We start from the raw sequence: 25,261 nt of genomic DNA, 5'->3' as shown, positions 1-25,261 counted from the left end.
GGTGTTGAACATCCATGGGTTTGGACAACATATAATGGCATGGATCCATCGTTATAATAGCACACAGAGAATTATCACAGTTTTCAAAATCCTCTGTGCTCCACATTGTCATCATTCTCCCTTAAGCCCTACAAACCATTGACCTTCTTATTGTCTTCATAGCTTTGCCTTTTCTAGAATGTCAAGTAGCTATAATGGCACAGTGCATAGCTTTATCAGATTGGCGTCTTTCACTTATCAATAGGCCTTTCAGTTTCTTCCACATGTCTTTTTGTGGTTTGATAGCTCATTTCTCTTTAGTGCTACAAAATGTTCCATTTCTGGACGTACTCCACTTTACTGACCCATTCACCATCCAAAGGACATCTTGGTTACTCCTGAGTTATGACAATTATTAATAAAGCTGCATAATATCTGAGTGCAGACTTTCGTGTGAACATGTTTTCAACTCTTGTGTGTAAGAACCAAGATATATGATTAGATACCACATGTAACTGGTATCATATGACATTTGTCTTTCTCTCTGACTTACTTCACTTCATACGACAACCTCTAGGTCCATCTGTGTTGCTGCAAATGACATTATTTCATTCTTTTATGGCTGAGTAGTATTCCATGGTATGCATATATCTCTCTACATATGTATATATACACCACATCTTCTTTATTCTTTCACCTGTCAATGGGCTTTTAAATTGCTTCCATGTCATATCTATTGTAAACAGTGCTGCAATGATGTATATTTTTTAATTAGAGTGCATGTATCTTTTAAAATTATTTTTCTGTATTCATTTTTGACTGCACTGAGTCTTTATTGCTGAGGGCTTTCTTTAGTTGTGGACATCGGGGCTATTCTTCGTTGCGGTGAACAGGCTTCTTGTTGCAGTGGCTTCTCTTGTGGGGCACAGGCTTCAGTAGCTGTGGCGCACAGGCTTAGCTGCTCCGTGGTGGCATGTGGGATCTTCCCGGACCAGGGATCGAACTCGTGGCCCCTGCATTGGCAGGCAGATTCTTAACCACTGTACTACGAGGGGAAGTACATATATCTTTTTAAATTAGAGCTTTCTCTGGATATATGTCTAGGAGTGGGATTTCTGGATCATATGTTAACTCTATTTTTAGTTTTTAAGGAACGTTTGTACTGTTCTCCATATTGGCATCACCAATTTACATTCCCACCAACAGTGTAGGAGTGTTCCCTTTTCTCCACATGCGCCAGCATTTGCTATTTGTAGATATCTTAATCATGGCAATTTTGATCTGTATGAGATGATAATTCATTGTGGTTTTGACTTGTATTTCTCTAATAATTAGTGGTATTGATTCTTCTCATGTGTCTATTGGCCCTCTGTGTGTCTTCTTTGGAGAACTGTCTATTTAGGCCTTCCGCGTTTTTTGAGTGATCTTTTGTTTTGTTTCAATTAAGCTGTGTGAGCTGACCATACTCCCTTGGTAACTGTAGCATTGCAGTAAATTTTGAAGTCAGATGGTGTCAGTCTCCCAGTTTTGTTCTTCTCCTTCAATAATTTCTCATTTATTTGAACCATTTCCCTCCGCAAATAAAGCTTTCAATCAGCTTGTCAATACCCACAAAATAACATGCTGGGATATCAAAAGGAGTTGCATTGAATTCGTAGCTCAATTTGGGATCTTGACAATACTGAGTCTTCCTGGCCGTGAACATGGATTGCTTCTCCGTTCACTTAGCTGGCCTTTGATTTCTTTCAATGGAGTTTTGTAGTTTTTCTCATATAAATCATGAAAAAAACATTGTTTGATTAAACCCTAAGCATTTCATTTGGGGGTTCTAAAGTAAATTATATAGGTTTTATTTCAAATTTTTGCTTGTTCATTGCTAATATATAGGCAAGCAATTGACTTTTGTGTATTAACTTTTTCATTCTGCAGCCTTACTATGATCATGTATTACTTCCAGTAGTTTTTTTTTTAAACAATTCTTTCATATTATCTAAGAAATGATCATGTTATCTGTGAACAAAGTTTATATCTTCCTTACCAATCTGAATGTTTTTTACTTACTTTCTTTGCCTATTGCATACGAGAAGCAAAACTTTTCGGTAATCAGTATGATACTGAAAATGAGTAGTAAGAGAGGATATACTTGCCCTGACCCAGATATCTGTGGGAAAGCATTGTCTCTCAGTAAGTATGATGTCAGCTATGGGGTTTTTATACATATTCTTTAACAAGCTGAGGAAGTTTCCCTCTGTTCCTATTTCACTCTGAATACTTCTGATGAATGAGCTGAATTCTTTCAAGTGTTTTTATGCATATATTGTTCTGATCATGTGATTTTTCTTTTTTGCCTTTTTGATGTCCTAGATTACAATAATTGATTTTTGAATGTTGAACCAGACTTGTGTACTCATAATAGATCCCACATGACTGTGAGCATAATTCTTTTTATACATTGCTGGATTCAGTATACTAGGATTTTGTTGAGAATTTGCGCCTGTATAAGTTTTAAGTTATTTCAAAATAATTTTTTTAGAAATATCAGAAGTTATGCTTTCAATGATACCATTGGTCCCCTTTAAGATTCCAATTACAGTCTTTGCAGGAGTGTTCTTAAAAATTAATCTTAAAAAAATTAATCTAAAATGCTAGGTAAATCCATAAAGACATAAAAGATTCATGGTTGTGAGGTAGTGTTAACCTTCCAATTGGATGGAGGGGGAGAGGGATGACCATTTATGGGCACATGGCTTCATTTAGGGCTGCTGAAAATGCATTGCAAGTTGACAAAGATGGTGGCTGCCCAACATGGTGATTCAGAGAAAGCAATGGCAACCCACTCCAGTACTCTTGTCTGGAAAATCCCATGGACAGAGGAGCCTGGTGGGCTGCCATTTATGGGGTCGCAGAGTCGGACACAACTGAAGCGACTTAGCAGCAGCAGCAACATGGTGATTATACCAAATTCCACTGAAGTACACTTTAAAATGGTTCATCCTATGTTATATAAAATCCACCTTGTTAAAACATTCACGCAAACAAGCTAATCCAGAGTGAATATCTGTTCCAGTTGTTGACTTCGTTGGCCAACGTTTAGCATTTCGTCTACTTTATGTGATGTCGTTTGGTTTCACAGGTCCATTTGGAGTGGGATGTTTTTGTGAATCTTTGTGTCTTTCTTCCTCTGCCCTGTCCCCATCCTCCATCCCCACACTCTCCTCTCCTGTCTTAGCAGTTTTGCAGTGACCTCCATGTGACTCTTTCCTGGGCCATGAGCCCAGAATCAACTGAACCTCCTGCAGAGAGACTGGGAAAGGGCAGCTCTAGTAGGAGATCTGGTCAGAGATCCAAGAGTGCCAGCTGGGTCTGTCTTGTGCCTCCCACAGTGGGGCCCCCAGACCCAGCAGATTTTCATCAGCCTCTCTTGGCTGATGGTCATTGGTTGGGTTGATGCTCCTCAGTCCCCATGAGGTTGGCCCGCTCCTGGTCCTTCCAGTAGGTCCTGCCTGTGAGAGAGACAGGGGGTCCCAGCTCCCATGTAACCCCTGAGCTTCACCCCACCAGCCATTAGTATTTCATCAATGTTTCCAGGTCTTAGAAACATTGCTCTTCTATTTGAAGCCACTTAAGCTTTTGATTTTTCTCCCCTATGTTATCCATATTGTCATGCATTGAACTGCAGGGAGGTTTTTACCCAAAGGCCAAGGAATGTTTCTCAAAGTGACTGGAAAGTCGCCTTTGTAAGAGCTGAAGTTGGGAGCAGTGAAGACCGCAAACCGCTGGCCTGGACCAGGTCAGCCAAAGAGGCTCCAGAGTGACTCTAAAGTGTGAAATGACTTATTTTTAAAACAACTGAACCTATTTAAAGTCTTGAACATGTTTTTATGTTTACCCCTGAAGGAATTCAGAACTTCCCACTGTAAAATATGTTGATATGGCCTATTGACTATTTTGATTTAAAGACACTTGGAAAAAAGGCAAATCCAGAAAAATAACAACGTACACACACGCACGCTCTGACCTTCTTTGTTTTTCTCATAAGCAGGAAATAAGTTGCCACTGAAATGCATGCCCTTTATGCCAGAAGGAAATAACATTCTTATCATCAGGACATAAAGTTGAGTCCAGAGAATTTTACACACAGAGATCTTGATAAAATCATCCTATTTTATCCTCCCCACATGATGTAATTACTTTTCCACAGTTGCTTCTCTTTGTTGAAACACATATAGAAGCAAGTAAATTTCCCAATTTGGGGATTTTTCATTTCTTAAGAAGTTTCCCCTCATATTATGTTCAACTTGCACTAAATAAGCTTGTCTGCTTTTCTCCTGTTGAGTTGTCTGCTGTCAGCTGAAGTCACAGGCCCTGACACATAAAATCCTAATAGGGTAAAGGTAAACTTTTGCCTCCCCTTCAAGCTAAACTGGACTCCAGTTCAACAGGCTTATCTCCAGGAATGGTGTCCATCTGCTTTCCCGTGTTAGAGAACAGAGTCAGACACATTACTGACACAGTTACAAGCTGAGTACAAGTCCAGGGATGAGCCCTGGGCCTTATCTGACTGCTCTCCATCCCTGCAAAGCTCAGCCCAGGGTGAGCTCAGCACCAGGGGCTTTGTGGACACAGCCTGTAAGCAAATGCCAGCTGGTCCTTCTGAAAAGGCAGACAACTCCCAAATGCCTTCTTCCCTCCAGGGAAGTCAGAGCAAGACTAGCCTCCCTTCCAGGAGTTTCCTCCTGAAATGGGCTTCCTGTTAGAACTGGGTCCTGAGACTCCAGCCACCAGGGACCCTTCTCAATTAGAGACTTTTTTTTCCATTTCTTCTGCAGGCAGAGACTGAACATGAGTGATGACTCAACATCCTCAAATGGTGCTGGAAGACAGTGTCCAGACCACTCCAGATCCACACTCACACACATACACACACAGGCATGCACAGAGACACACACACACACACCGCAAAGGCCCACATGCTTTTGTAACTCAGGGTCTTGATCTTGTCCAGAGCAAAACCTCAAGTTTTCTCACCCATCTGTTCTTAGCTCCTAGAGACCAAAATCACAAAAATGACCAATGATCTGAGCCACAGGTGGTCTCCCAAACTCTGTGCTGGGACCAAGGTGGGTAGCAGCCACCTTAGACCCTGCACTGTGACCTGGTCTCCTGCCTCCATCTCCTGCCTATCTGCTTTTGGTGGTTGTCATGGGAAGCTAGACACCAGCTCCCCTGTAGCCCTGCTGCCAGAAGTCTAGGTAGACTAACCCTCCCAGTTTGTTGGGGACAGAGAGTGTTCTCAGGACACAGGAGAGCTGTGCTAAACCGAGAAGGTCCCAGGAAAGCAGAGGTGAGTGGCCTTCTCCCAAACAAGAGTGATTTAAATGAGGGTCCACTGGCCAAAGGACAGAGGACAGAGGTTTTACTGGCCACATGGCCAACCCTCTGCCGCAGCATCAGCCTGGCCCCTGTCAGCCTGGTGGGAGATGCCTTCACAAAGACTTCAAAGGTTCCCACTTCCTGTATTCCCTGACTCTCCACCAAATCCACTCTCCTCCTCACACCTCCCAGAAGACCATATGGGAGGAAGGAGATGTGTCCAGGGTCACTGCTGGTTTCTCTCCTGTGACCCCTTGTAAGTTCCTGACATTTTACCCTCTCAACCCACAGTCCCAGCTTGACCCTCAGGCCAGCCTCGGCCTCCTGAAACTACCTGCTCCATCAAGGACTCGTAGCAAGAAGGAAATGTCCCCAAGGCTCTTCTACAGAGGCTGTAATGTGTCCTGGGAGGGGAGGCAGGCAGATGTGGGGGTAGGTGGCAGTCTGCCCACCCACGATCACCTTGCCTATGAAGACCCCCAAGGGCTGTGAGTGGAAAAGGCTGGGAAGCTGTGTTGGTCCCGTCTGTCCACTGCTCACTCCACAGTCTCCTCAGTCTTGGCGTCACTACAGAGCAGGGCCCCATGGCCATTTCCATTCCTGCGGGAGCCCCTCTAGCCGTCCACCAAACACGAAGAGGTCCATGCTGGGTGCAGCCCCGGAAACAAGTGACCAATCTGGCAGCTGCTTTGAAAAAAGTTCTTTATTCAGCTTGCCCTATAACAAGGAAAGGCTAAGATATATACACCACAGGCCAAAGAATCTGGTTCCTAAAAGGTCAGAAAAGAAATTCTATCCACAATGAGTGCTCCTAGTGTGTAAGCTCCCAGCTGCAGGCAGGATTTTTAGGTCCCTGACCTGCTTGCCTGACATTTTGTCCCTGTGCCGAGCCTGTGTTTCGGAGGAAACCTGTGCTCATTGTTCTCACCCGCCTCCTCCGTCCATCCCCACCATGCACTGGGCCAGAGTTTAACACAGTTATGTGCTCTGGGTACCAAGCTCTGGACACTGGTTTCTTCCCTCCTCACGCACTCCAGAGCACGGGGACTTGGGTCTGAGCACTGCGTCCTCCTGCTTCACATCTTAGTGCTTGGAGGCTGGGCACGGGCTGCCCGCACTCTCCGCGCCAGTGCGAAGGCTGCCACAGCCACGACCATGACCACGAGGACCCCGGCAAAAATGGTGGCACTGTGGTAGCTCCCGTGGGTGCTGGTCTCCTCCTCCGTGTCCACCACCTGCCGGTCTGGGAAGGAAAGGAGACTCGGGGTCAGGATGAGCCCAGCAGGGAAGGAGAAGGGGAGACAAGTAAGGGCTAGGTGTGTGTGTGTGTGGGGGGGGGGGGTGTCCCAGGGCACGGTGATGGCAATCAGAACCGTTTGGTGGGAGGGAAGAAAAATAAAGGAAGAGAGGTGTGCTTTTCAGGAAAGTGAGGCCAGATTGCCCCCACCTCAAGGCAGCTGAGTATCAGCCCTGGGAGATTTCACAGTGTCTTGTCAGCTCTCAGGAGCTATGAAGGATTCTAAACAGAAGGGCAGAGGTGGGCTTTGGGATAGTCTTTCTGGCTGAAGGCTCCTAATGGATGTGAAAGGAGGGAGTTGGGGCATTTGACCCCATCTGGGAATGGCTACAAAGTCCCAGCAAGAGGGAGAGACACAGGACTTAAGTTACTGCCCTGTCAGTGGGAATAGAGAGAGGGGAGAGATAAGATTGGTCCCCATTGGCACCCTTTGCCTGGTCCCTGCCCCACCTTCCTTCTCTCTGTAGCTCCACCCCTCAAGGCGGGTGACATATGATGGAGCTGTGTCTCCTCCTGCTGGAGCTGCAGGGGTTTTGATTTATTTAGTTCTATCTCCTGGCACACAATAGATCTTCCAGAGATGATCTTCCAAAGATCACACCAGTCCACCCTAAAGGAAATCAACCTGGAGTATTCACTGGAAGGACTGATGCTGAAACTGAAGCTCCGATACTTTGGCCACCTGATACAAAGAGTCAACTCATTGGAAAAGACCCTGATGCTGGGAAAGATTGGATGCAGGAGGAGAGAAGACGAGATGGTCGGATGGCCTCACCGACCCAGCGGACACGAGTTTGAGCAAGGTCTGGGAGATAGTGAAGGACAGTGCCCGACTGAGCGACTGAACAACAAAGATGCCCGGAATGCTGAAAATGTGAGGGAAGAGCCTGGAAGCAGCCAGACTAGGGCAGGGCCTGGGTCTGGGCCCTGGGAGGGAGGGAACTGTCAAAGAACCTCTGTGAGGAGGAGCCTGTGCCTTCAGGGGGGGTTGTGGCAGCTACTGCTGCCCCATCACTAACGCCACCACATTTGTTGACCTGGCCCAGCCTGGACCAGAAATGATGGGAATCCCTCTGCAAACATAGCCTCATCCACACCCGCAACAGAACAGCACAGCAGGGGAGCTCTGCTCCCCATTCCAGGTGCAGAACACGGAATGGCTTCTCCAGGGTCAACCGCTGGGAGCTGTCAGAATAAACCAGTCCTGCCTGCATCTACACGGCCCTGCACGGACCCTGAGGTCACGACCCTGAGGGGAAAGTTTGTCCTCATCATAGGTAATAACGTGATCATTAATGTTAACATTGATGACAATATGATAGGAACAAAGTCACTGCTCTTTGCAGCCAATGACTTGTACCAGGCAGAGGCCAAAGCAGTGTAACTAATGGTGTTTTATGTAACCCTCTCTGCAGTCCTAAGAGTATTAACGTTTTTGTTTCATGGATGAGTGTGAGATTTGTATTCAGAACCCGCAGGATAAAGGTGTCAGGTGTGCTGTGTCCCAGGTTAGAACTGTCTTGACCAAACCCCTCACATGCATCCCCCCACAGACCAGAAGCCCTTGGAAGAACATGGGAACCAGGTCTAGTTCGACTCTGTATCGACTCCGTGTCATATAGCACAGGTGCCCTATTCAAGGGGAAATAGGACACCCACGAAAGCAGCCTGAGTCCCTGCAGTTCACGGTCCAGGGCCCAGGCAGATGGTGGGATGGGAGGGGGGCCACCTACCCAGCTTCCTCTTCTGGGGCGAGGCCTGCAGCTGGATGGGTCCCAGGACGACGTCCACCTTCTCCTGGTAGGAGCTCACGTCCCTCTTACCCCTCACGATGCAGCCTCTGTTGCAGCGGGAGAAGGGGTCATACGCCCTGCACACGACCATCTTGCACTTCAGGTACACGGAGGGGAAGCGGTTCAGGAAGTGGAAGGAACTGAACTTGAAGCGGACGATGTTGGACGAGGGCTGGTGGTAGGGTCGGTAGGTCTCATCCTTCACACACCTGGAGGAGCAGAGGAGTCGCCGTGAGCTCTCAGCAAGGCGCTGCGCTCCTCACGCCACCCAACCATGCGCGGCACGTCCTCCGGGGAGGATGGCAGTCACCAGGCCACCTGCTGCCTTTCACAACCCTCCTGTGGGCCACCTGCTGGGCAGGCTCTTTGTCCACTGCCCCATCTACCCCTGTTTAACCTTCCCAACAGACTGGGATAAGGGCTTCACTACACTCATCTGATGGCTGAGGAAACTGGCTCAGAGAGGTGTGATTTTCCATCCAGGGTGATGCAGCTAGCATGGCACTGAGCTGGTTTCTCAACCGCAGTCTGCTTCAAAATCAGTGTTGCTCCTGCTATATGCATATCTTTGGAACCTTAAGGCTCGCCTGGAGTTTAGTCACTTGGTCTAATTTTACTTTACAGCTAACCTGCTGGATGGCAACTGACAACTCCCTGAGTTCTCCAGATACCCAGAAATGATAGCCTGGGCTGCTGAAGCCTGAGCTGCTGGAGCCCAGTCTGCCTTCCTTGCACTCTGGGCTAGCTGGGCATGCGTTTATCAGGTAAAGGCCGAAATCCACTCCCAGAAGATGCTACTTACCCGCTCCGGATGAGATCGTAGGTCAAAGATGTAAAGTCATTAGGATTCGGTGATGCCACACAGGTGTCCACAAATAAGGCTAGGGAGGCTCTAGAATGGAGGATTTCAGCCTGAAGGTACAAATTCTGGTTTAGGTCCACATAGTATGGGCTGCTGGTCACCGGATACAAGAACGAAGAGGATGTATAAAAGGAAATGTTCACATCAAAATTGCCATATTGTATGTTCTCAACCTCGATGGTGTCATTAGTAACATAGATCGTGTTAACCCAGGTGTTCTGGAGCATCTTGCAGCTGACGTGAATTTGGAGGTCCCTCTTCCTGTTAATGATGCCGCTTGAAGCAGTCGCTTTGAGGAAGTTGGAGTAGGTAATGGTGTCATTATCCACCTGGAGGGGCAGGAAGGAGAGCAGACTCAGGCAAATGTCATCCACTGAGGGCATCTCATTGCTGGTTTGGGTTAGGAGGAGATTGAAGTGGTGCTGCAAGACTACAAAATGCTCCCAAAGCCTCAGAGAGATGGGAGGTATCTGTCGCTATGGCTACTGTCACCTGGGGTAGACACACTTCCCAGCAAGGTTCCCTCCTTTCACACCTCCCCTTTCCTTTGCCTCATGATACAGACCACGAGGTTGGTGGTCCCCCCGGGAGCTGCTGCTCAAGGAAGGATGGGTGTGTCTGGATGACCCCTACCCTGGCTGTATGACTAAGCTGAGTTTGATCTTCCTGGCTCGGGGCCCTTCGGGCTGTTCTGTTTCAGTCTCACTCTTGCTGGGAGAAATAAAGGGAGGCAGTTGTGAGGGAGGGGCGGCTGGCGGGATTTGATTTCACTGTGCTGTGGGGATGTGTGTAGCTATTGCAGCTTGGTGTCTGAAGCTGCTGGAGCCCAAAGCAACAGAGATCCAGACTTATAGCCGTGGCAGCTCTCTGACCTCTGGGCAGGAACCTCCCCAGAGGCTCTTATGGAGTACAGGGTGGGCGCCATGGCAACACAGGAGCATTTCCATCATGCTTTGCCTCTCTGCTCCCCAAACCACAACACCATTTCCTACTGCACCTTTCAGGAAGCAGCAGTAGGTCTCTCATGCTGCTTGATGGGCTTACGTCTTGTAAGAACAACCTCTCCAGGGAAAAGAGTCTCGCAACCTGATGCTCTGTGAGCAACTCAAGGAAAGGGTGATGTCTAAGCATCTCGCTTTTCCCAGAGCTTGGTAGTGTTGATGATAGCATTATTAGCATCAATAAAAATTCACGGAATGGAGGAAAGACCTGGGGCATAGAAGCCCAGCAAAAGTACTGTGATGAAAGAAGGATGGAACTGGCAGTAGCAAGCCCAAATGGCCAAAAGGTCACAAGTGAACAAGTGCCCCTGGAAGCCCCACGGTCATGATCATCTGGCCGCAGGTGAGCTGAGCACAAGAGCAGCATTCCCAGGTGGAGACAGGGGAGGGGGGAGGGCTCCCTCCCAAATGCTGTGAAGATCAGAACCTTGCCTGGTACGAGTTCCCACCAGCTGTGGGCGCCTTTGCAGGAATGGACACAAAAATAGTGGCCTAGATAGAAGCCCTTGTAAAATGTAAGACAACCTTACTCTTAAAAAAAAAAATGGAAGGGGGACTTCCCTGGTGGTCCAGTGGTTAAGACAGTGCTTCCAATGCAGGGGGCGAAGGTTCAGTGCCTAGTCAGGGAACTGTGGTCCCACATGCCCTGCGGCTGAGTCAACAACAAAAAAAGTGAGTCGTTGAGTCACAGTCATGTACACCGTGAGGAACAAAAGTACATTTCTGGCCATTTGGGAGATTAGACAAGTTCCCTTCTGAAGCCAGCACTTGTACAACCTAAATATAATTATTCTTTAGAACAGCATGTGTTGCAGAGGCTTTCACTCCATATCTGAAGTTGCAGAGCTCAGCTCTGAGTTAGTCCCTTCCAGAAAGACTTGTGAAAAGAGAAAAGTTTAACAAGTAACTAAAGTGGTTTTAGTGGAGAAGGAAATGGCAGCCCACTCCAGTACTCTTGCCTGGAAAAGCCCATGGACAGAGGAGCCTAGTAGGCTACAGTCCATGGGGTCACAAAGAGTCGGACACGACTGAGCAATGTCACTTTCACTTTCAAAGTGGTTTTGCTGCTGGGGGAACCTTGCCTCTTCTCTCACCTTGGTTTCCCTTTTTTCCTGTCAGAACGAGTCTCTGGGCTGCAGGGGATGCCAGAGCCTGCACTTTGGCCTCAGGTCTGGAGAAGAACCTAGAAGGGGCTCTATGCCTTCCAGGCCTCCATGGGAACTGTTACTCGCTCAGTTGTGTCTGACTCGTTGCAACCATGTGGACTATAGTTCACCAGGCTCCTCTTGTCCATGGCAAGAATACTGGAGCAGGAAACCATTCCCTTCTCCAGGGGATCTTCTGGACCCAGGGATTAAACCCCAGTCTCCTACATTCCAGGCAGATTCTTTACCACCTGAGCTACCAGGGAAGCCTCTATGGGAAGTACGCTGTATTTACATTTTCTTTTAAAAAATGAGGAACTTTATATTGGCGTGCCAGTGATCAGCACAATAAACCACATAAATGTTGTCATCCTGTTACTCCTTCAAAGCTGAACTGAAGTGTCTTCAGTTTGGACATACACATGGGAGTGTTTTTGAATCCATATTTGTCTCTGGTTTCCATGCTCAAGCTAGATTCTGAATGCACACCAAGCCACGTGGCATGAGGGTTTAGTTCTTGATCATAAGAAGCAGTTCTGACTTTAAATTAAAATTCATTATTAGACATCCGCCCAGGTGGCACTAGGGGTAAGGAACCCGCCTGCCAATGCAGGAGATGCAAGAGAGGTGGGTTCGATCCCTGGGCTGGGGAGATCCCCTGGATGACAGCATGGCAACGTACTCCAGTATTTTCGCCCGAGAAATCCCATGGACAGAAGAGCCTGGTGGGCTGCAGTCCAAGGGGTCACAAAGAGTCGAACACTACTGAAGTGACGAAGCACGCACGCCCACACTGTGCAAGGCATGGGATGGACGGGGAGGGCAGGCTGTCCTGGCCTCTACATTTGCCCAACACCGCCTAAACAGGGTACCTGGAGGAGATGCAGAAAGTTTCAGCTACAGATCACACTATCCTGTCTTTGAATCTCGGCTCGTGACCATGTGGCCTTGAGCAAGTGGCTTAACCTCTGTAAGCCTCTGTTTCCTCTTGATTAAATGGGAATAAAGGTTGTCTCAAGAATTTTGAAAGTCTCGTTGAAACTCAGAGTTCAGTGTCTGGCACACAAACCAGCTGTTAGTAATCTGATTATAAAGGCTTAGGCTCTGCACCAAGGGGCGTAGGCTGTGGCAAAGATGAAGGAAATGTGGGCCTGCCTTGGAGGCATGGTTTGTAGAGGATACAGGTATTTAAATAAGCAGAAGAATAAGAATTAACCTATGCAGCCCACGACCATCCAGGTTAGAAGACTGGGGCTGCCCTGTGGCCTTGGCATCTCCTAACAGAAATGAAAGAACACAGATGGAATAGCCCAGACATCAGAGGCTCCAGGCTGTACATTTGGAGCCAGGAAGGGTGGTTGTCTGTGGCGGACCGACTCCCACTGACTAAACTCAGGACAAACCAGAATCCAACATGACTGATTTGCAAAATGTAAAAGCCAGGTGGACTAGAGTGTTTGCAGGGCGTGACTCATCTGTACGCTTCTCTGCACTTATGCCTCCATGACCCACTCAGGTCCTCCCAGAAAGAGATCCGATGGGAGCTGGGTGACCGCAGTGTTGACTGCAGACCCTCGGGCCCAGGCACCCGTCTGCCGCCCACAGGCTCATCTGGTTAGCTAGTCGAGAGTCCCCTGTCTCTGTCACTGTTCCTTGTGACTGGAACAGACAAGGCATAGCACCCTCATGGCCCCTTGCCTGGCACACAGCAAATGGGCAGAATGTCTTTGGTGACTGACACACCCTCTGATCGTGTGTGTCACACACACTGTACACATTTGAGCATTTCAGGCTGTATTTTCGCTGCAGACTAAACCTAATAAAAAACTTCCTAGGTGGCTCCATGGTACAGAATCCACCTGTGAATGCTGGAGACGCAGGTTGGATCTCTGGGTCAAGAAGATCCCCTAGAGTAGGAAATGGCAACCCACTCCAGTATTCTCGCCTGGGAAATCCCATGGACAGAGGAGCCTGGGGCCTACAGTCCCTGGGGTCCCCAAAGAATCGGACATGATCCAGTAACTAAACAACAACAAACCTGCATTTGCTCTGTGTCTGTTCCTTGACATCATGAGAAACGCTGGGCTGAGTGCAGCACAAGCTGGAATCAAGATTGTTGGGAGAAATACCAAAAACCTCAGATAGGCGGATGACACCACCCTTATGGCAGAAAGTGAAGAACTAAAGAGCCTCTTGATGAAAGTGAAAGAGGACAGTGAAAAAGTTGGCTTAAGCGCAACATTCAGAAAACTAAGATCATGGCATCTAGTCCCATCACTTCATGGCAAATAGATGGGGAAACAGTGGCTGACTTTATTTTGGGGGGCTCCAAAATCACTGCAGATGGTGCTTGCAGCCATGAAATTAAAGGACATTTACTCCTTGAAAGGAAAATTATGACCAACCTAGACAGCATATTGCAAAGCAGAGACATTACCTTGTCAACAAAGGTCCGTCTAGTCAAGGCTATGGTTTTTCCAGTTGTCATGTATGGATGTGAGAGTTGGACTATAAAGAAAGCTGAGTGCTGAAGAATTGATGCTTTTGAACTGTGATGTTGGAGAAGACTCTTGAGAGTCCCTTGGACTGCAAGGAGATCCAACCAGTCCATCCTAAAGGAGATCAGTCCTGGGTGTTCATTGGAGGGACTGATGTTGAAGCTGAACCTCCAATATTTTGGCCACCTGATGCAAAGAGCTGACTCATTAGAAAAGACCCTGATGCTGGGAAAGAGTGAAGGCAGGAGGAGAAGGGGATGACAGAGGATGAGATGGTTGGATGACATCACCGACTCAATGGACATGGGTTTGGGTGGACCCTGGGAGTTGGTGATGGACAGGGAGGCCTGGCGTGCTGCAGTTCATGGGGTTGCAAAGAGTCAGACATGACTGAGTGACTGAACTGAACTGAACTGAACTGTTCCCTGAAAGACAAGATCTGGAAGTGGTTACTTTGGTGGCACTCAAAAATTCAGAACTAGAATGGAGAGTTTGAAATAAATTTGCATGGAGTTAAATGCAACAACTCCAAGAGTGCCAGCAGGGCTATACTCATCATCCCCCCTATACTGCTGGCAGTAAGAGGCCCGACATTCTCATAATCCCAGAGCTTCATCTGCCTTTTGCAGGCATCGCCCCCACCAGGCTGGCCCATCACACACTGACTCTCCATTTCTAAGCTTTGCAGAAATGGAATCACAGGGCAGGGGATCTGGCATGCCTGCCTTCTTTCACCCATTGCCACATTTTTGAGATTCTCGGAGTCTGACGTCAGCCCTGTCACTACCTACCTGGCTAAGGAGCCTTGGGCAACCTGCTTGACTCCTGGAAGCCCAGTTTCCCTGCTTTTCAAGTGGGATGACAATGAGGGGAGGCTTGTTGCTTGTATCTTGTTGCTGGAGGACTTCAGGAGTTTTACAGGGACTAATTTCAGGGTCTGTCACTTGTAGGGTGACAGGATCGAGGAGTTTCCCGGGACATGGGACTTCTCCTCACTAAAATTGGCCAAGCCCCAGGTCAACCAAGACAGCTGGTCACCCTAGGTGGTGACAGTCCAACAAGTGGCACCTGCAGAGGCGGATGTATTGTGAAGCTAATAAGCTTAAGGGCTTCCCTGGCGGCTCAGTTGTAAAAAGCATCTGTCTGGGTTTGATGCTTGGATGAGGAAAATCCCCCGGAGAAGGAAATGGCAACCCATTCTAATATTCTTGCCTGGAGAATCCCATGGACAGAGGAGCCTGGTGGGCTATAGTTCATGAGAGCTGGACACGACTTAGCGACTAAAAACAATTAAGTTTAGGCTTCAGCACCCCCATCCCCACCCCAACCCCATGCACAGGTCCTCCCAGGGGTCAGCAATGCGCTGGCACCACCATGCGTTTCTGTAAGATTTCTAAAAGTAAGATATGCTTGCGTTCTTTCCACAAAGGAGGCACCCATCCCTCTCACCCACCCCAACCTCGACCTATGTAAGCTCTAGGACCTTCAAAACCTGGAACTGCCTCTGGGAGTTGCTACTGTTCTTGCTGACCTGATGGCAGCCTACCAGGCACCGTCTCTGCTGGACACTGTGGGAGAAAACTCCCCACTGACCTTCTTTTTCTGTTTGAACGTGGCTGCAGCCACATCATGACACCAAGGAACACATTTATATCCTCACCCAGATTATGTTCTGGTTATACCACAGCCATGTTTTCTGGGTCCCCAGGATTTCCAAAGCATAGCAGCCGTTGCTAAGAAAGCTTGCTTGGCAGGAGGTGGGGGGAGGCTCCAGGCTTACCTGCTGGGTGGTGCCGCAGCCAGAGTAGGGAATCATGAATGTCACCTGGCTTGACGTAATCTGGGGCTGACACTGGTAGCTTGTGTCCGAGCCGGGAATGGCAAGGTCCCTGGCAGAGTAGCCCAGGGATTGGAGGTAGCTCGTCTTCACATTGGCTTGCATGTGATTTTGCAGGCAAAGCAGCTCTGGGGGCCAAAGGCAGACGGTGCAGTCAGTCAGCACACCTCCCGCTAAGCCCACAGAAAAAGACTGAGATGGCTGACACATGGTCTTCCTGTGGACACAGCTCACCACACCCCCAAATGCCCTGGAGCTCAAGTCAGTTTCATTCTCCTGAGACCCCTATAAGGGCACAGGGACTAGGGTTCCTCTGATGGAGAAATGGAGGCAAGATGCAAAACAACAAAATGTTTCTGCCAGGTTGCCATTTATCCTTTTGGTAGGATAGCACTTGGGCCTCGCTGGTGGCTCAGATGGTGAAGAATCTGCCCACATTGCGGAAGACTCAGGTTCGATGACTGAGTGGGGAAGATCCCCTGGAGAAGGGAATGGCAACCCACTCTAGTATTCTTGCCTGGAGAATCCCATGGACAGAGGAGTCTGATGAGCTACAGTCCATGGCATTGCAAAGAGTCAGACACAGCTAAGTGACTGACACACAAACACACACACACAGAGTAACACTTGGGGCAACTTTCAGGGATGTTGGGAAATCAACATCCTTAGCTATGGACTTAGTATAGGTCCTGCAGCTAAGGGCAGGTCAGTGCTTAAAATCCTGACCACAAAGATAGCCAGCACATCTCCTTGCCCAGCCCCTGGTCAATCTGTACATCAGTCCATTTAACAGATCCAACCGTGGCCGCCAGCCTCTGCTGGACGTGGCTGAGAGAGCAGCTCAGACTACTTTCAGGAATCAGCCAAATGTGCTAGGTCTCAGAACAAGGCCACAGTGTCCCACACTCTGGGAAGGCCACAAGGTCTCAAGCCAGGTGGTCCCCTCTGCCCTTGGCACTGACATCTCACCGTCTGATGACAGCATCCTCTCGCCCCTTCTGCTTTGTCTCTGCTGACCACAGAAAGGCCAACCCACCACCCATCAGCCAGTCCTGGGGAGCCGGAGTCCCCAGACCCCTTGCTCTTGGCCCCCTTCTGCCCCACACCAAGCCTTGATGACCTGACGGGGCGGCTCTTGTTTCTCCTTCCACAGCCCTGGGATGGCTGAGCTACCAAAGGCGCTCAGAGGCGTCACCCCGGATGGGCGAGGACTTACTCGTGTTCCCATTGGAAGGAATGGAGAAGTATTCAGCTGAGAACCCTCTCTTGGTGACGGAGGTGTCGCTGATGAAGCGGATGGAAATGAAGTTGGACGATGAGGTGAAGGAATCCCTTGCCCCGTCACAAACCCGGGCGAGCAGCTGGGAACTGTGGTGGGGGCCGTCGTACACTTCGATGTAATCGTAGTTACAGCCGCCTTCCAGCCTGCAGAGATGGAAGGCACAGTCTGGCTTCACTTTCAGCCAGGATTTGATGCCGGCGGTCAGAGGTGTTACATCTCTAAGCCAGAAACTTCAACAAAATTAATAATCGAAAGGAATAGACTTTCATTTTTTACCGGAGTAGAGTCAGTGTATAATATTACACATTATGGGTGTAAATATAGTGATTACAATATTTAAAGGCTATACTCCATATACACTTATTTAAAAGATATTGGCTCTCCTCCCTGGGCTGTATTGATACCATAGAGCCTTGTAGTTTGTTTTCTACATCATGGTTTGTACCTTTTCATCCCCTACCCCAAGTGCCCCTCCCTCAACCCCTCTCCCCACTGGTAACCACCAGTTTGTTAGACTTTCTTAAATCCAGTGGAGGTTCATCCTCCCATGACCTCCATACATCGCTCTTAGTCCTGCCTTTTGGGGTCATGCATATGAAATCTACAGCTGCTCTTTTGACAGCCCTTCACAGTTCGTAAGAAAGAATGACATCCCACCTTCAACTTTTTCTTTGATCAAAAAGACCCCAGTTTCCCATAGAATTTTTTTCTTAAAATCCATGAATTCATAGTGACAGAAACAAATAATTGAACAAATAAATACTGGGCAAGTCAGATAACCTCTCTGCAGCTCAGATTTCTTATTTATAAAGGTGAAATCTCCCAATGCAAGTATACTAAAGAGAGCGATCATGAGGCTCCAACAGTGGAAAGTGCCTTCCTAAAATGCCACAAATGGTGATCATTGTTATTAAGATGCTGGCTCAGAACTAGTCACGGTCAACCTTCCTCTGTAGAACTTCATGAGCTTTAAGTACAATCCCCCAAATGAATAGTAATGATGAAGAGATTAACATAGCATCATATCTTTTGCAAAACTCCACACGAATTTCCAAGGCAGAAACTCCCAGGCCACTACAATCAGAAATCTAGAGAAAAAACTACTTTGTTCAGTGGTGACCGTTAGAGAAAAAATGATGGTACCGCTTTCCAGGACTCTACAAGCTATTGGTGTCTCTGTGTGGTCACCCCCGCCCCTTGAGCCAATCATATATCCCAGTGGTTCTGATGTTGTCTCCTCTGCTTAAAACAAGGATTCCCACCCTTCATTGGATGAGCAACAGATAACCTATGCTCTGCCACAGGAATTATTCCTCTTCTGCCAGAAACCACTCCCCCAAGAAAGAGGGAGCCGAGAGAAAAGAGTTCAGAAAAACTAGTGTGGTTGTTAATAGGATTCTTTGTGCTATTACTACTTCTAACAATAATCCCTCCCATTGGTTTGCCCAAGTATTTTCATATATTTCTCCTGTGACTTTCCCAGGAACCAGGAAGGGAGGGGAGTGGGTATTTTATTATCCTCTTTTGAGGCTCAGGAGAGTTAAATGATTTCCTGAGGTCACGCAGCAAAGTAGTGACAGGCCTGCAATTTGACCCAGGACTCTGATCCTGGCATCCCCTCCGCGGCTGCTTCTAGGCTCGGTCGAAAATGGAACCCTTAGGGAAACAAAGGGCAGTGGGGCAAATATCTCTTCTGAAGCGCCATTTCTCTCCTCCTAAACTGTCTGCAAGGTGCTCACCACACCGTCACACGCACTTACTGGACATCTCTGAAGGTCACAGTCACTCGGTAGTTGTTTTGAACTTCAATGTCCCACACACACTTGGCGTTGTTCGGATAGTTCCTAGGGTAGAACGGGCTGGAAACGTTCCCTGAAGATTGGGTCAGGAAGCCTCCGCAGGAATAATTTGCTGTTGGGACAAAGGGAGAAATGCCGATGACCTGCAGTGTACACCGTGCAGTCACACGGGGGAAATCCACCGGGAGGCGCCTACACCTGGACTACCTACTGAGGGTCAGGGCGGTGCCCATACAGGGCGGCTGTACTTAGGGAAGCCATCTCCTCACGGTTCTCCTCGTCCCTCCCCAGTGTGGGGAGTGAAAAGAGTGGATCCCAGCCTCCAGGGGTGGGACTGTGATGGAGCAGAGCCCAGGAGGTGCTAGGAGCTGCGAGATTTGGCTCCTGACTCAAACTGAGGAGGGAAAGGGGACGGGTACACAGGGATGTGAGGCCAAAAGATCAGAAGTGTGTTCCAGGCAGAGGGAACAGCATGTGCGAAGGAACATGCTGGTATGAGAGTAGGTATGAGAGTAGCTGGCATAACTGGGGAACCCCGATGTGGATGGAGCAGGGATGGGAAGGATGGCAGGAATCAACTCCACAATGGGAAAGAATTTGCAAGCCCTAGAGATTACCCTGAGCACTGAGGATCTGTGTCCAGATGGTGCTAAGGATTCCGGCCTCGAGGCAGGGACAGACCTTGGCATTTGAGGAAGATACCCTAGAGCACTGCAGAGAATGGGTCAGGGGGAGGGGCAGCCTGAAGCTGCTGCTGCTGCTGTAGGAGACCAGGTGGTAAGGAGGGGAAGACTAGGGATGCAGAGGTGACCTCTGGGGCAGGGTCGGGGGGGCAGTGAGGGGCGGTTCAGCACCCACTCAGAAGCAGGCTATTGGGAACTTTTGTTGATTACATGCCAGGTTCCATCCAGGCTGCACTGACCTGGGACTAGTGTCCCAGACGAGGGTCGGGACCTACACAGTGGGAGACTTCACCTAGACACTGACCAGAGACCCGACTCGCCGGATGGCCAGGTGATTAAATGACAAAGAAGAGCCTGGAGAGAGGCGCAGCCCTCCTGGTGTTGGGACATCAGCTACAGAGACGCCACGTGGCAGGAAAGTCAGGAGCGGTGAACTCACTGGAGAGTGAGTGCCCTGACTACAGCCCAGAGACCAGCAGCCAAGCCTGGGGAGAGGAAACCCAAGGCCTGCGGGCCAGGTGGGAAAATGTGATACTTACTCGGAGTGGTTGTAGTTGTTGAGGACAGCCAATCTAGAAAGAAAACCAAGTGATTTTAGGATATTGCTGGATCAGGTTTTAATTCCATGCTCAAGAGTTTGATGGAGAAAGTAAATTGTTCTCCTTACTTCAGGACTTCTCAGAGACTTGATTATACCAATTTACACTGTGACCAGCCAAAAGGGGTTAGAGAACACACCACATCCAAACATACTTGCACCAGACATTATCCTTGTGTCATAAAGATCATTTGGGGAATTGCTCTCAACATGAAGGATTATTTAAGAGATAAACCTCTGTAGGGCTGCTATTCGATCATGGTTCTAAGATGGTGGCAGTTCTGCATGGCAAGACTGGGACCCTTATTTTCATAGAAATGATCAGAGGACCTAATCCTCTCCACCCAATAGCGGCTCTGAACAGGCGCAGGCAGCAGGAGGTGTCGGGGGACCAGAGGTTCCTCCAGGGACAGCTGAGTGACAGCTCTGGTCCTGAGGACTCAGTGGGTCACTGAACAGCCTCCAGAGTCCTCAGAGGTGCCGGGAGCCAGCGTGAGGAACTCCGCCCGTGGCAAAGGTCACGAGGAAGGAGGCTTTGGCAAACGCAAAGGCGGGACCGAGCCTCAGGAAACCCCCCGTTCCCGAGCATCTACCCCCAAAACCAGAGTCTGCCTACTTTACTGCTTTATGCTCCCACCTATACCTCTGACTTTACGGGGAGCTATCACCCACCACCTCTATCGGAAAAGGAGTTAACCTACAGCTCCAGTTAATAAAAATTCCTGGGCATGACAGGGGTGTCTCAGGTCAAACCTCTCTGGTGGCAGACTAGCTTGTGTGACAGGATTATCCACACTCTTGCTACTATGTACATGATTGTTTACAACCTCTCAATCATAAACAGCACGGAGAGTTTGGAGTATTTTGAAAGTCTTAGTTAGCATTGGGTTTTTCTAAAGATAAAAATCATGTTGGTGAAGAGTTTTTAATTTATTGGGCCAATGTTTGCTGCTAAATCTCCATATTCCCTGCCCTTATAATGAATATAACTAGCATATAGGAGAAATAAGTATTAACCTTTAAGATTAATCATGTTAACCTTAGGCTAAGTAAATTCCTTTCTTAATTGTAACACACTACACCCTCACCCTATAGGAATGCAACTTTATCTGGTACCTTCAGAGGGTGGTGCCTGGTTTAAGAAAAATCACCCCTGGAAAATAAGTTTCTGGTTGACTGACCGTTATCAGAAAAGAACGGATCATAACATGTTAGCAGGCCCCCTGGCCAGAAGATGATGTAAAACCCCTAAGACCTTTCTGTATACATTTATATGAAGCACCTGATTTTGATAAAGGTCAGGACTGTTGACTCCCTTGTGACTTTAAAATTTCCATTTGTCTCTATGTGTAACAAAAGGTATATAAGCAAACCTGAAAATAAATAAAATGGATCAGTTTCTGGAAAGACTGATTCCCCCGTGTCGTTCTTTCTTTCCCTTCTGGCTGAATTCCCATCTGGAGTGTGGATGCTCACCATGTCTACTTACTTGCCCTGGCTTCTAAGACCCACGCAAGAGGGAGCCCAAGGAGGGGCACCCTCCGCTATTCAAGAGGGCACCGGTGGCCTATGTAGATGGTGCAAATTCCTTGTCTTGGAGTTTTATTGGTATTCCACATAAACCAAGTTATTCAGCCTCTTTTTCTCCACTAGTATTTTCCTACTACACTATTTCTTTCTAATCTCCCTCCATATCTTTAATTAAACAATTAATTCCTAGGATGCTGACTCCGTCCCCACTTCGAATTCCCTGGATCCACCAGGGCTGGACCCTGGCACGGAGGGAAATGACTCCCCAGGAGGAGGCTGCTCTTCTATTGGAAACCTGAGAGGTGGAATCCCAGAGACATACCTGGCTGGGTGGGGCTGGCAGGGCCTGGAGTGGAGAGGTTGATTCCTGGTCCTGCAAGAAAAGAGGAAGCATGATCAGCCTCAGCATCCACGATGGGCTGCAATGATCCCATCAGTTTCCTGAGAGAGATGCTGAGTGCCCAGCCCCTCCGTGGCCAGAGAAGGGAGGCCTAGGAGTTGCACCAGGGAGCTGCATAGGAAACATCAATCTTACACATCATTCTTCACAAACAACAGCAAATACTTGGGCAATTTCACTCTTACAAACTTGATATCCCCTCCTCAATGTAAGGGATTGACCTTGCCATTGGCTGAAGGCGACCATCACTGAGAGAATGGATCATGGGGAGGGGGCAGCCTGAAGCTGCTGCTGCTGTAGGGAGCCCAGTGGTGAGGAGGGAAGGGTGAGGATGCAGCAGAAAGATCTGGAAGCAGGGTGGGGTAGTGAAGGGTGATTCAGTGGCAACTCAGAAGCAGGCTGTTGGGAGCCTTTGCTGGTGACACACCAAGCTCAGCAGTGAAGCAAGGTCCATCCAGTTTGTGCTGACCCCCGACTAGTGTCCCAGGCGAGGAGCTGGACATAAACAGGTGGTCAGCATCATCTAGAGACTGACTAGACGTAGGAATCTCATCCTGGTCAGACTAGTAAATGATGAAGAAGAGCCTGGAGAGAGGCACAGCACTCCTGGGGTTGGGACATCAGCTGGGGGACATCACGTGGCATTAAGTCAGGAGAGGTGGACTCATTGGAGAGTGAGCACCCTGACTGCAGCCTGGAGACCAGCAGCCAAGCCTGGGGAGAGGAAACCCAAGGTCTGCGGGTCAGGTGGGAAAATGTGTTACCTACTCTGAGTGGTTGTGGTTTGTGGGGGCCACCAACCTAGAGTGAAAAAAAAGTGACTTTAGGATGCTGCTGAAAATTTTTAAATTCCATCATCATCATTTTGGTGGAGAAAGGAAATCCTTGTCTTAATAAGGATGACTCGGAACCTTGACTATTCCTACCTACAGTGTTACTGGCCATGTGGGTTAAGTACATAGAAGTTCCCACCTGATTCAGGAGTAGATATTATCACTGTGGGAAAAGATCATTTGGGGAATTACTTTCAACCTGAAGAAATTTTTTAACTGATAGATATTTGCGAGTCTGCTGCTTGGTCATGGTTCTAAGTGGTCACAGTCTGCATGGCATGACTGGAACACTTATTTTGAAAGAAATGATCAGAGAACCTAATCCTGTCTCCCCTCATAGGAGCTGTGAGCAGGCACTGGCAGCAGGAAATGGCAGGGGGCCAGAGGTCCCTCCAGGGACAGCTGAGTGACGTCCCTGGTCCTGGGGATTCCACTGGTCTCTGTACAGCCTCCAGAGTCCTCGGAGGTAAATGAATCCCTAGGAAGAGGGTGTTCTTCTTCTATAAATATGAATAGTGGAATCCCAGAGAGGAGTCTCACTGTGTGGGGCTACTGGAACTCACCTGGAGTTGAGGAGTTGATCTGTGCAGCTGCAAGAAAGAGGAAGCATGATGAACCTAATCACACAGGCTCAATACAAGAAACCCATCAGGTCCCTGAGATAGAGATGCTGAATGCCCAGTCCCTCCAAGGCCTGAAAAGGGCAGCCTGGGATTTGTCCAGGAGAACTGAATATGAAATATCAAGCTCAGACATCATCTCCACAAATGAAAAAAGTCTGAGAAGAATTTGCTCCTACAACCTGTAATAACACTCCTGCTCTGGGGGTCCAATACAGAAGGGGCTGCAGTGGATACATTAAATCCAGGACTGAGATCTATCAATGATGGAGGAAGGAAAATAGCCCATCTTCCATGGAAGCTCACTGTGATAGGAGCCCGGGCAAAGAAGAGTTCTTCTTGGGAGAAAATCACTGACTAAAATGGAGGTCATGGAAACCAACCTGAGCAGATGACGCTGGCGTCCTCGTGGTGTCCGCAGTTGTGTGTGTTCCAGGGGTTGTGGGAGCAGCTCCACAGGTAGGTCTCATACCCTGAGCAGCCCACGTCATCCAGGACAATAGGCCCTGAGCCCTGACCGAACCAGGCACTTCCTGGGGCTGAAATGGCCCAGCCACAGCCCAGCTGCCTGCAGACCACGTTGGCATCATTCACGTCCCAGTAGTCATCACACACGGTGCCCCAGGAGCCTCGGTACAGGACCTCCACCCGGCCCTGACACCTGTCACCTCCGTTCACCAGCCTCAGGGACAAACCCGATTCAGTTCCTGGAAGGAGACAGGAAAAGTCACCCTCCTGTTTCCCCTGAAGGAAAAGGCACCGAGGACTGAGATTCAGAATTCTCCCAGGGAAAGGCTGCTGAGGTCTAGGTAGTGAGCCCATATGGATGTGACTGAGTGTGTGCATCATTCTTTATCTCCGATGACTGTGTGATAAAAACCTGGACTGTGGACTGTGGACTATTTCTGCAGGTTCTCTGATGGCATCCCCACATTCAGCAATTCAGAGACTGAATCCTGTCTCAGGATGCAGGTGGGAGGAGGGGAAGCCCACAGCCTGAGTGGGCAACCTACATCCCAGACCTCTGGGGTAGACTGAGCCTCTGCCACAGAAGACCGCTGACACAGCTTCCCAGTTCCCACCAAGGTGCCAAGTTCGGCCAGTCACCCACGTGGGAACCCACTCCATCAGCCCAAGGTTATTCGGAACACTTTTCCACTCAGTACATATTCAGGTACTTTCACACACAAAGTCTAGCTTGAATCTTTTTTTTTTTTTCAAAGCTTGAATCCTGAAATAACCTGGGAATTGTTGGATATCACTGGAGGACTTGGAGATGACTGGGGAGAAGGCACCTATTACCAGCAGGCTCTTCACAATCCCTGCAGGACTTTCTGCTCAACATTGAGAACGAGACTCTGTCCTCCTGTGGCAGGAGACTTGAGGCTGACACGTGCCCCCGGGCAGGAAGCAACCTGACACTGAAGCTCATAAACAAACCAGGCAGAGGTCAGAAAAGTGCGTGGGGACATAGAGTATTGGAACTTCTGGATCCAGGTGTGCCTGACATTTGCCCTACGGCTCAATACCCTCGATATGTAGGCCGTGGCACCAGCCCCAATTAAGAGAGTGTGAGTGGCCATCCTAATACTTGCAAAATAAAGCATTCTGAGTAGCATATAGCTCAACTTATATTAAAGCTTATCCATAACTCTGGCAAGCGAAAGCACCATCCAGATTAGATCCGGTGGTGACCTCAGACCCGGACCCAAGAGGCAGGAACTGCACCCA

General features: G+C 48.7%; 1 protein-coding gene across 50 annotated transcripts in view; it reads right to left on the bottom strand.

The window, feature by feature from the left end:
• Window positions 1-6,037: 6,037 nt before the first annotated feature.
• DMBT1 (deleted in malignant brain tumors 1) overlaps window positions 6,038-25,261 on the bottom strand; it is an 84,090-nt gene continuing 64,866 nt past the window's right edge. For 43 of the 50 annotated variants that reach the window (XM_042238760.1, XM_060404793.1, XM_042238786.1 and 40 more), the window contains 11 exons: window positions 23,914-24,237; window positions 23,474-23,500; window positions 22,846-22,878; window positions 22,000-22,050; window positions 20,089-20,121; window positions 18,828-18,978; window positions 17,002-17,210; window positions 15,729-15,913; window positions 9,245-9,633; window positions 8,383-8,651; window positions 6,038-6,595 (listed from right to left, as the gene is read on the bottom strand). In XM_042238760.1, coding sequence (XP_042094694.1) covers window positions 6,429-6,595; window positions 8,383-8,651; window positions 9,245-9,633; window positions 15,729-15,913; window positions 17,002-17,210; window positions 18,828-18,978; window positions 20,089-20,121; window positions 22,000-22,050; window positions 22,846-22,878; window positions 23,474-23,500; window positions 23,914-24,237 — 1,838 coding nt within the window. In that variant the 3' untranslated portion in view covers window positions 6,038-6,428. The remainder of the gene's footprint in view (window positions 6,596-8,382; window positions 8,652-9,244; window positions 9,634-15,728; window positions 15,914-17,001; window positions 17,211-18,827; window positions 18,979-20,088; window positions 20,122-21,999; window positions 22,051-22,845; window positions 22,879-23,473; window positions 23,501-23,913; window positions 24,238-25,261) is intronic. The other 7 variants (XM_060404777.1, XM_060404797.1, XM_060404786.1 and 4 more) reach the window with 2 other exon arrangements.

This window comes from Ovis aries, chromosome 22, assembly GCF_016772045.2.
Source record: "Ovis aries strain OAR_USU_Benz2616 breed Rambouillet chromosome 22, ARS-UI_Ramb_v3.0, whole genome shotgun sequence".
Taxonomy (NCBI): Eukaryota; Metazoa; Chordata; class Mammalia; order Artiodactyla; family Bovidae; genus Ovis; species Ovis aries.
This window is presented reverse-complemented; position numbering and strand designations above follow the sequence as displayed.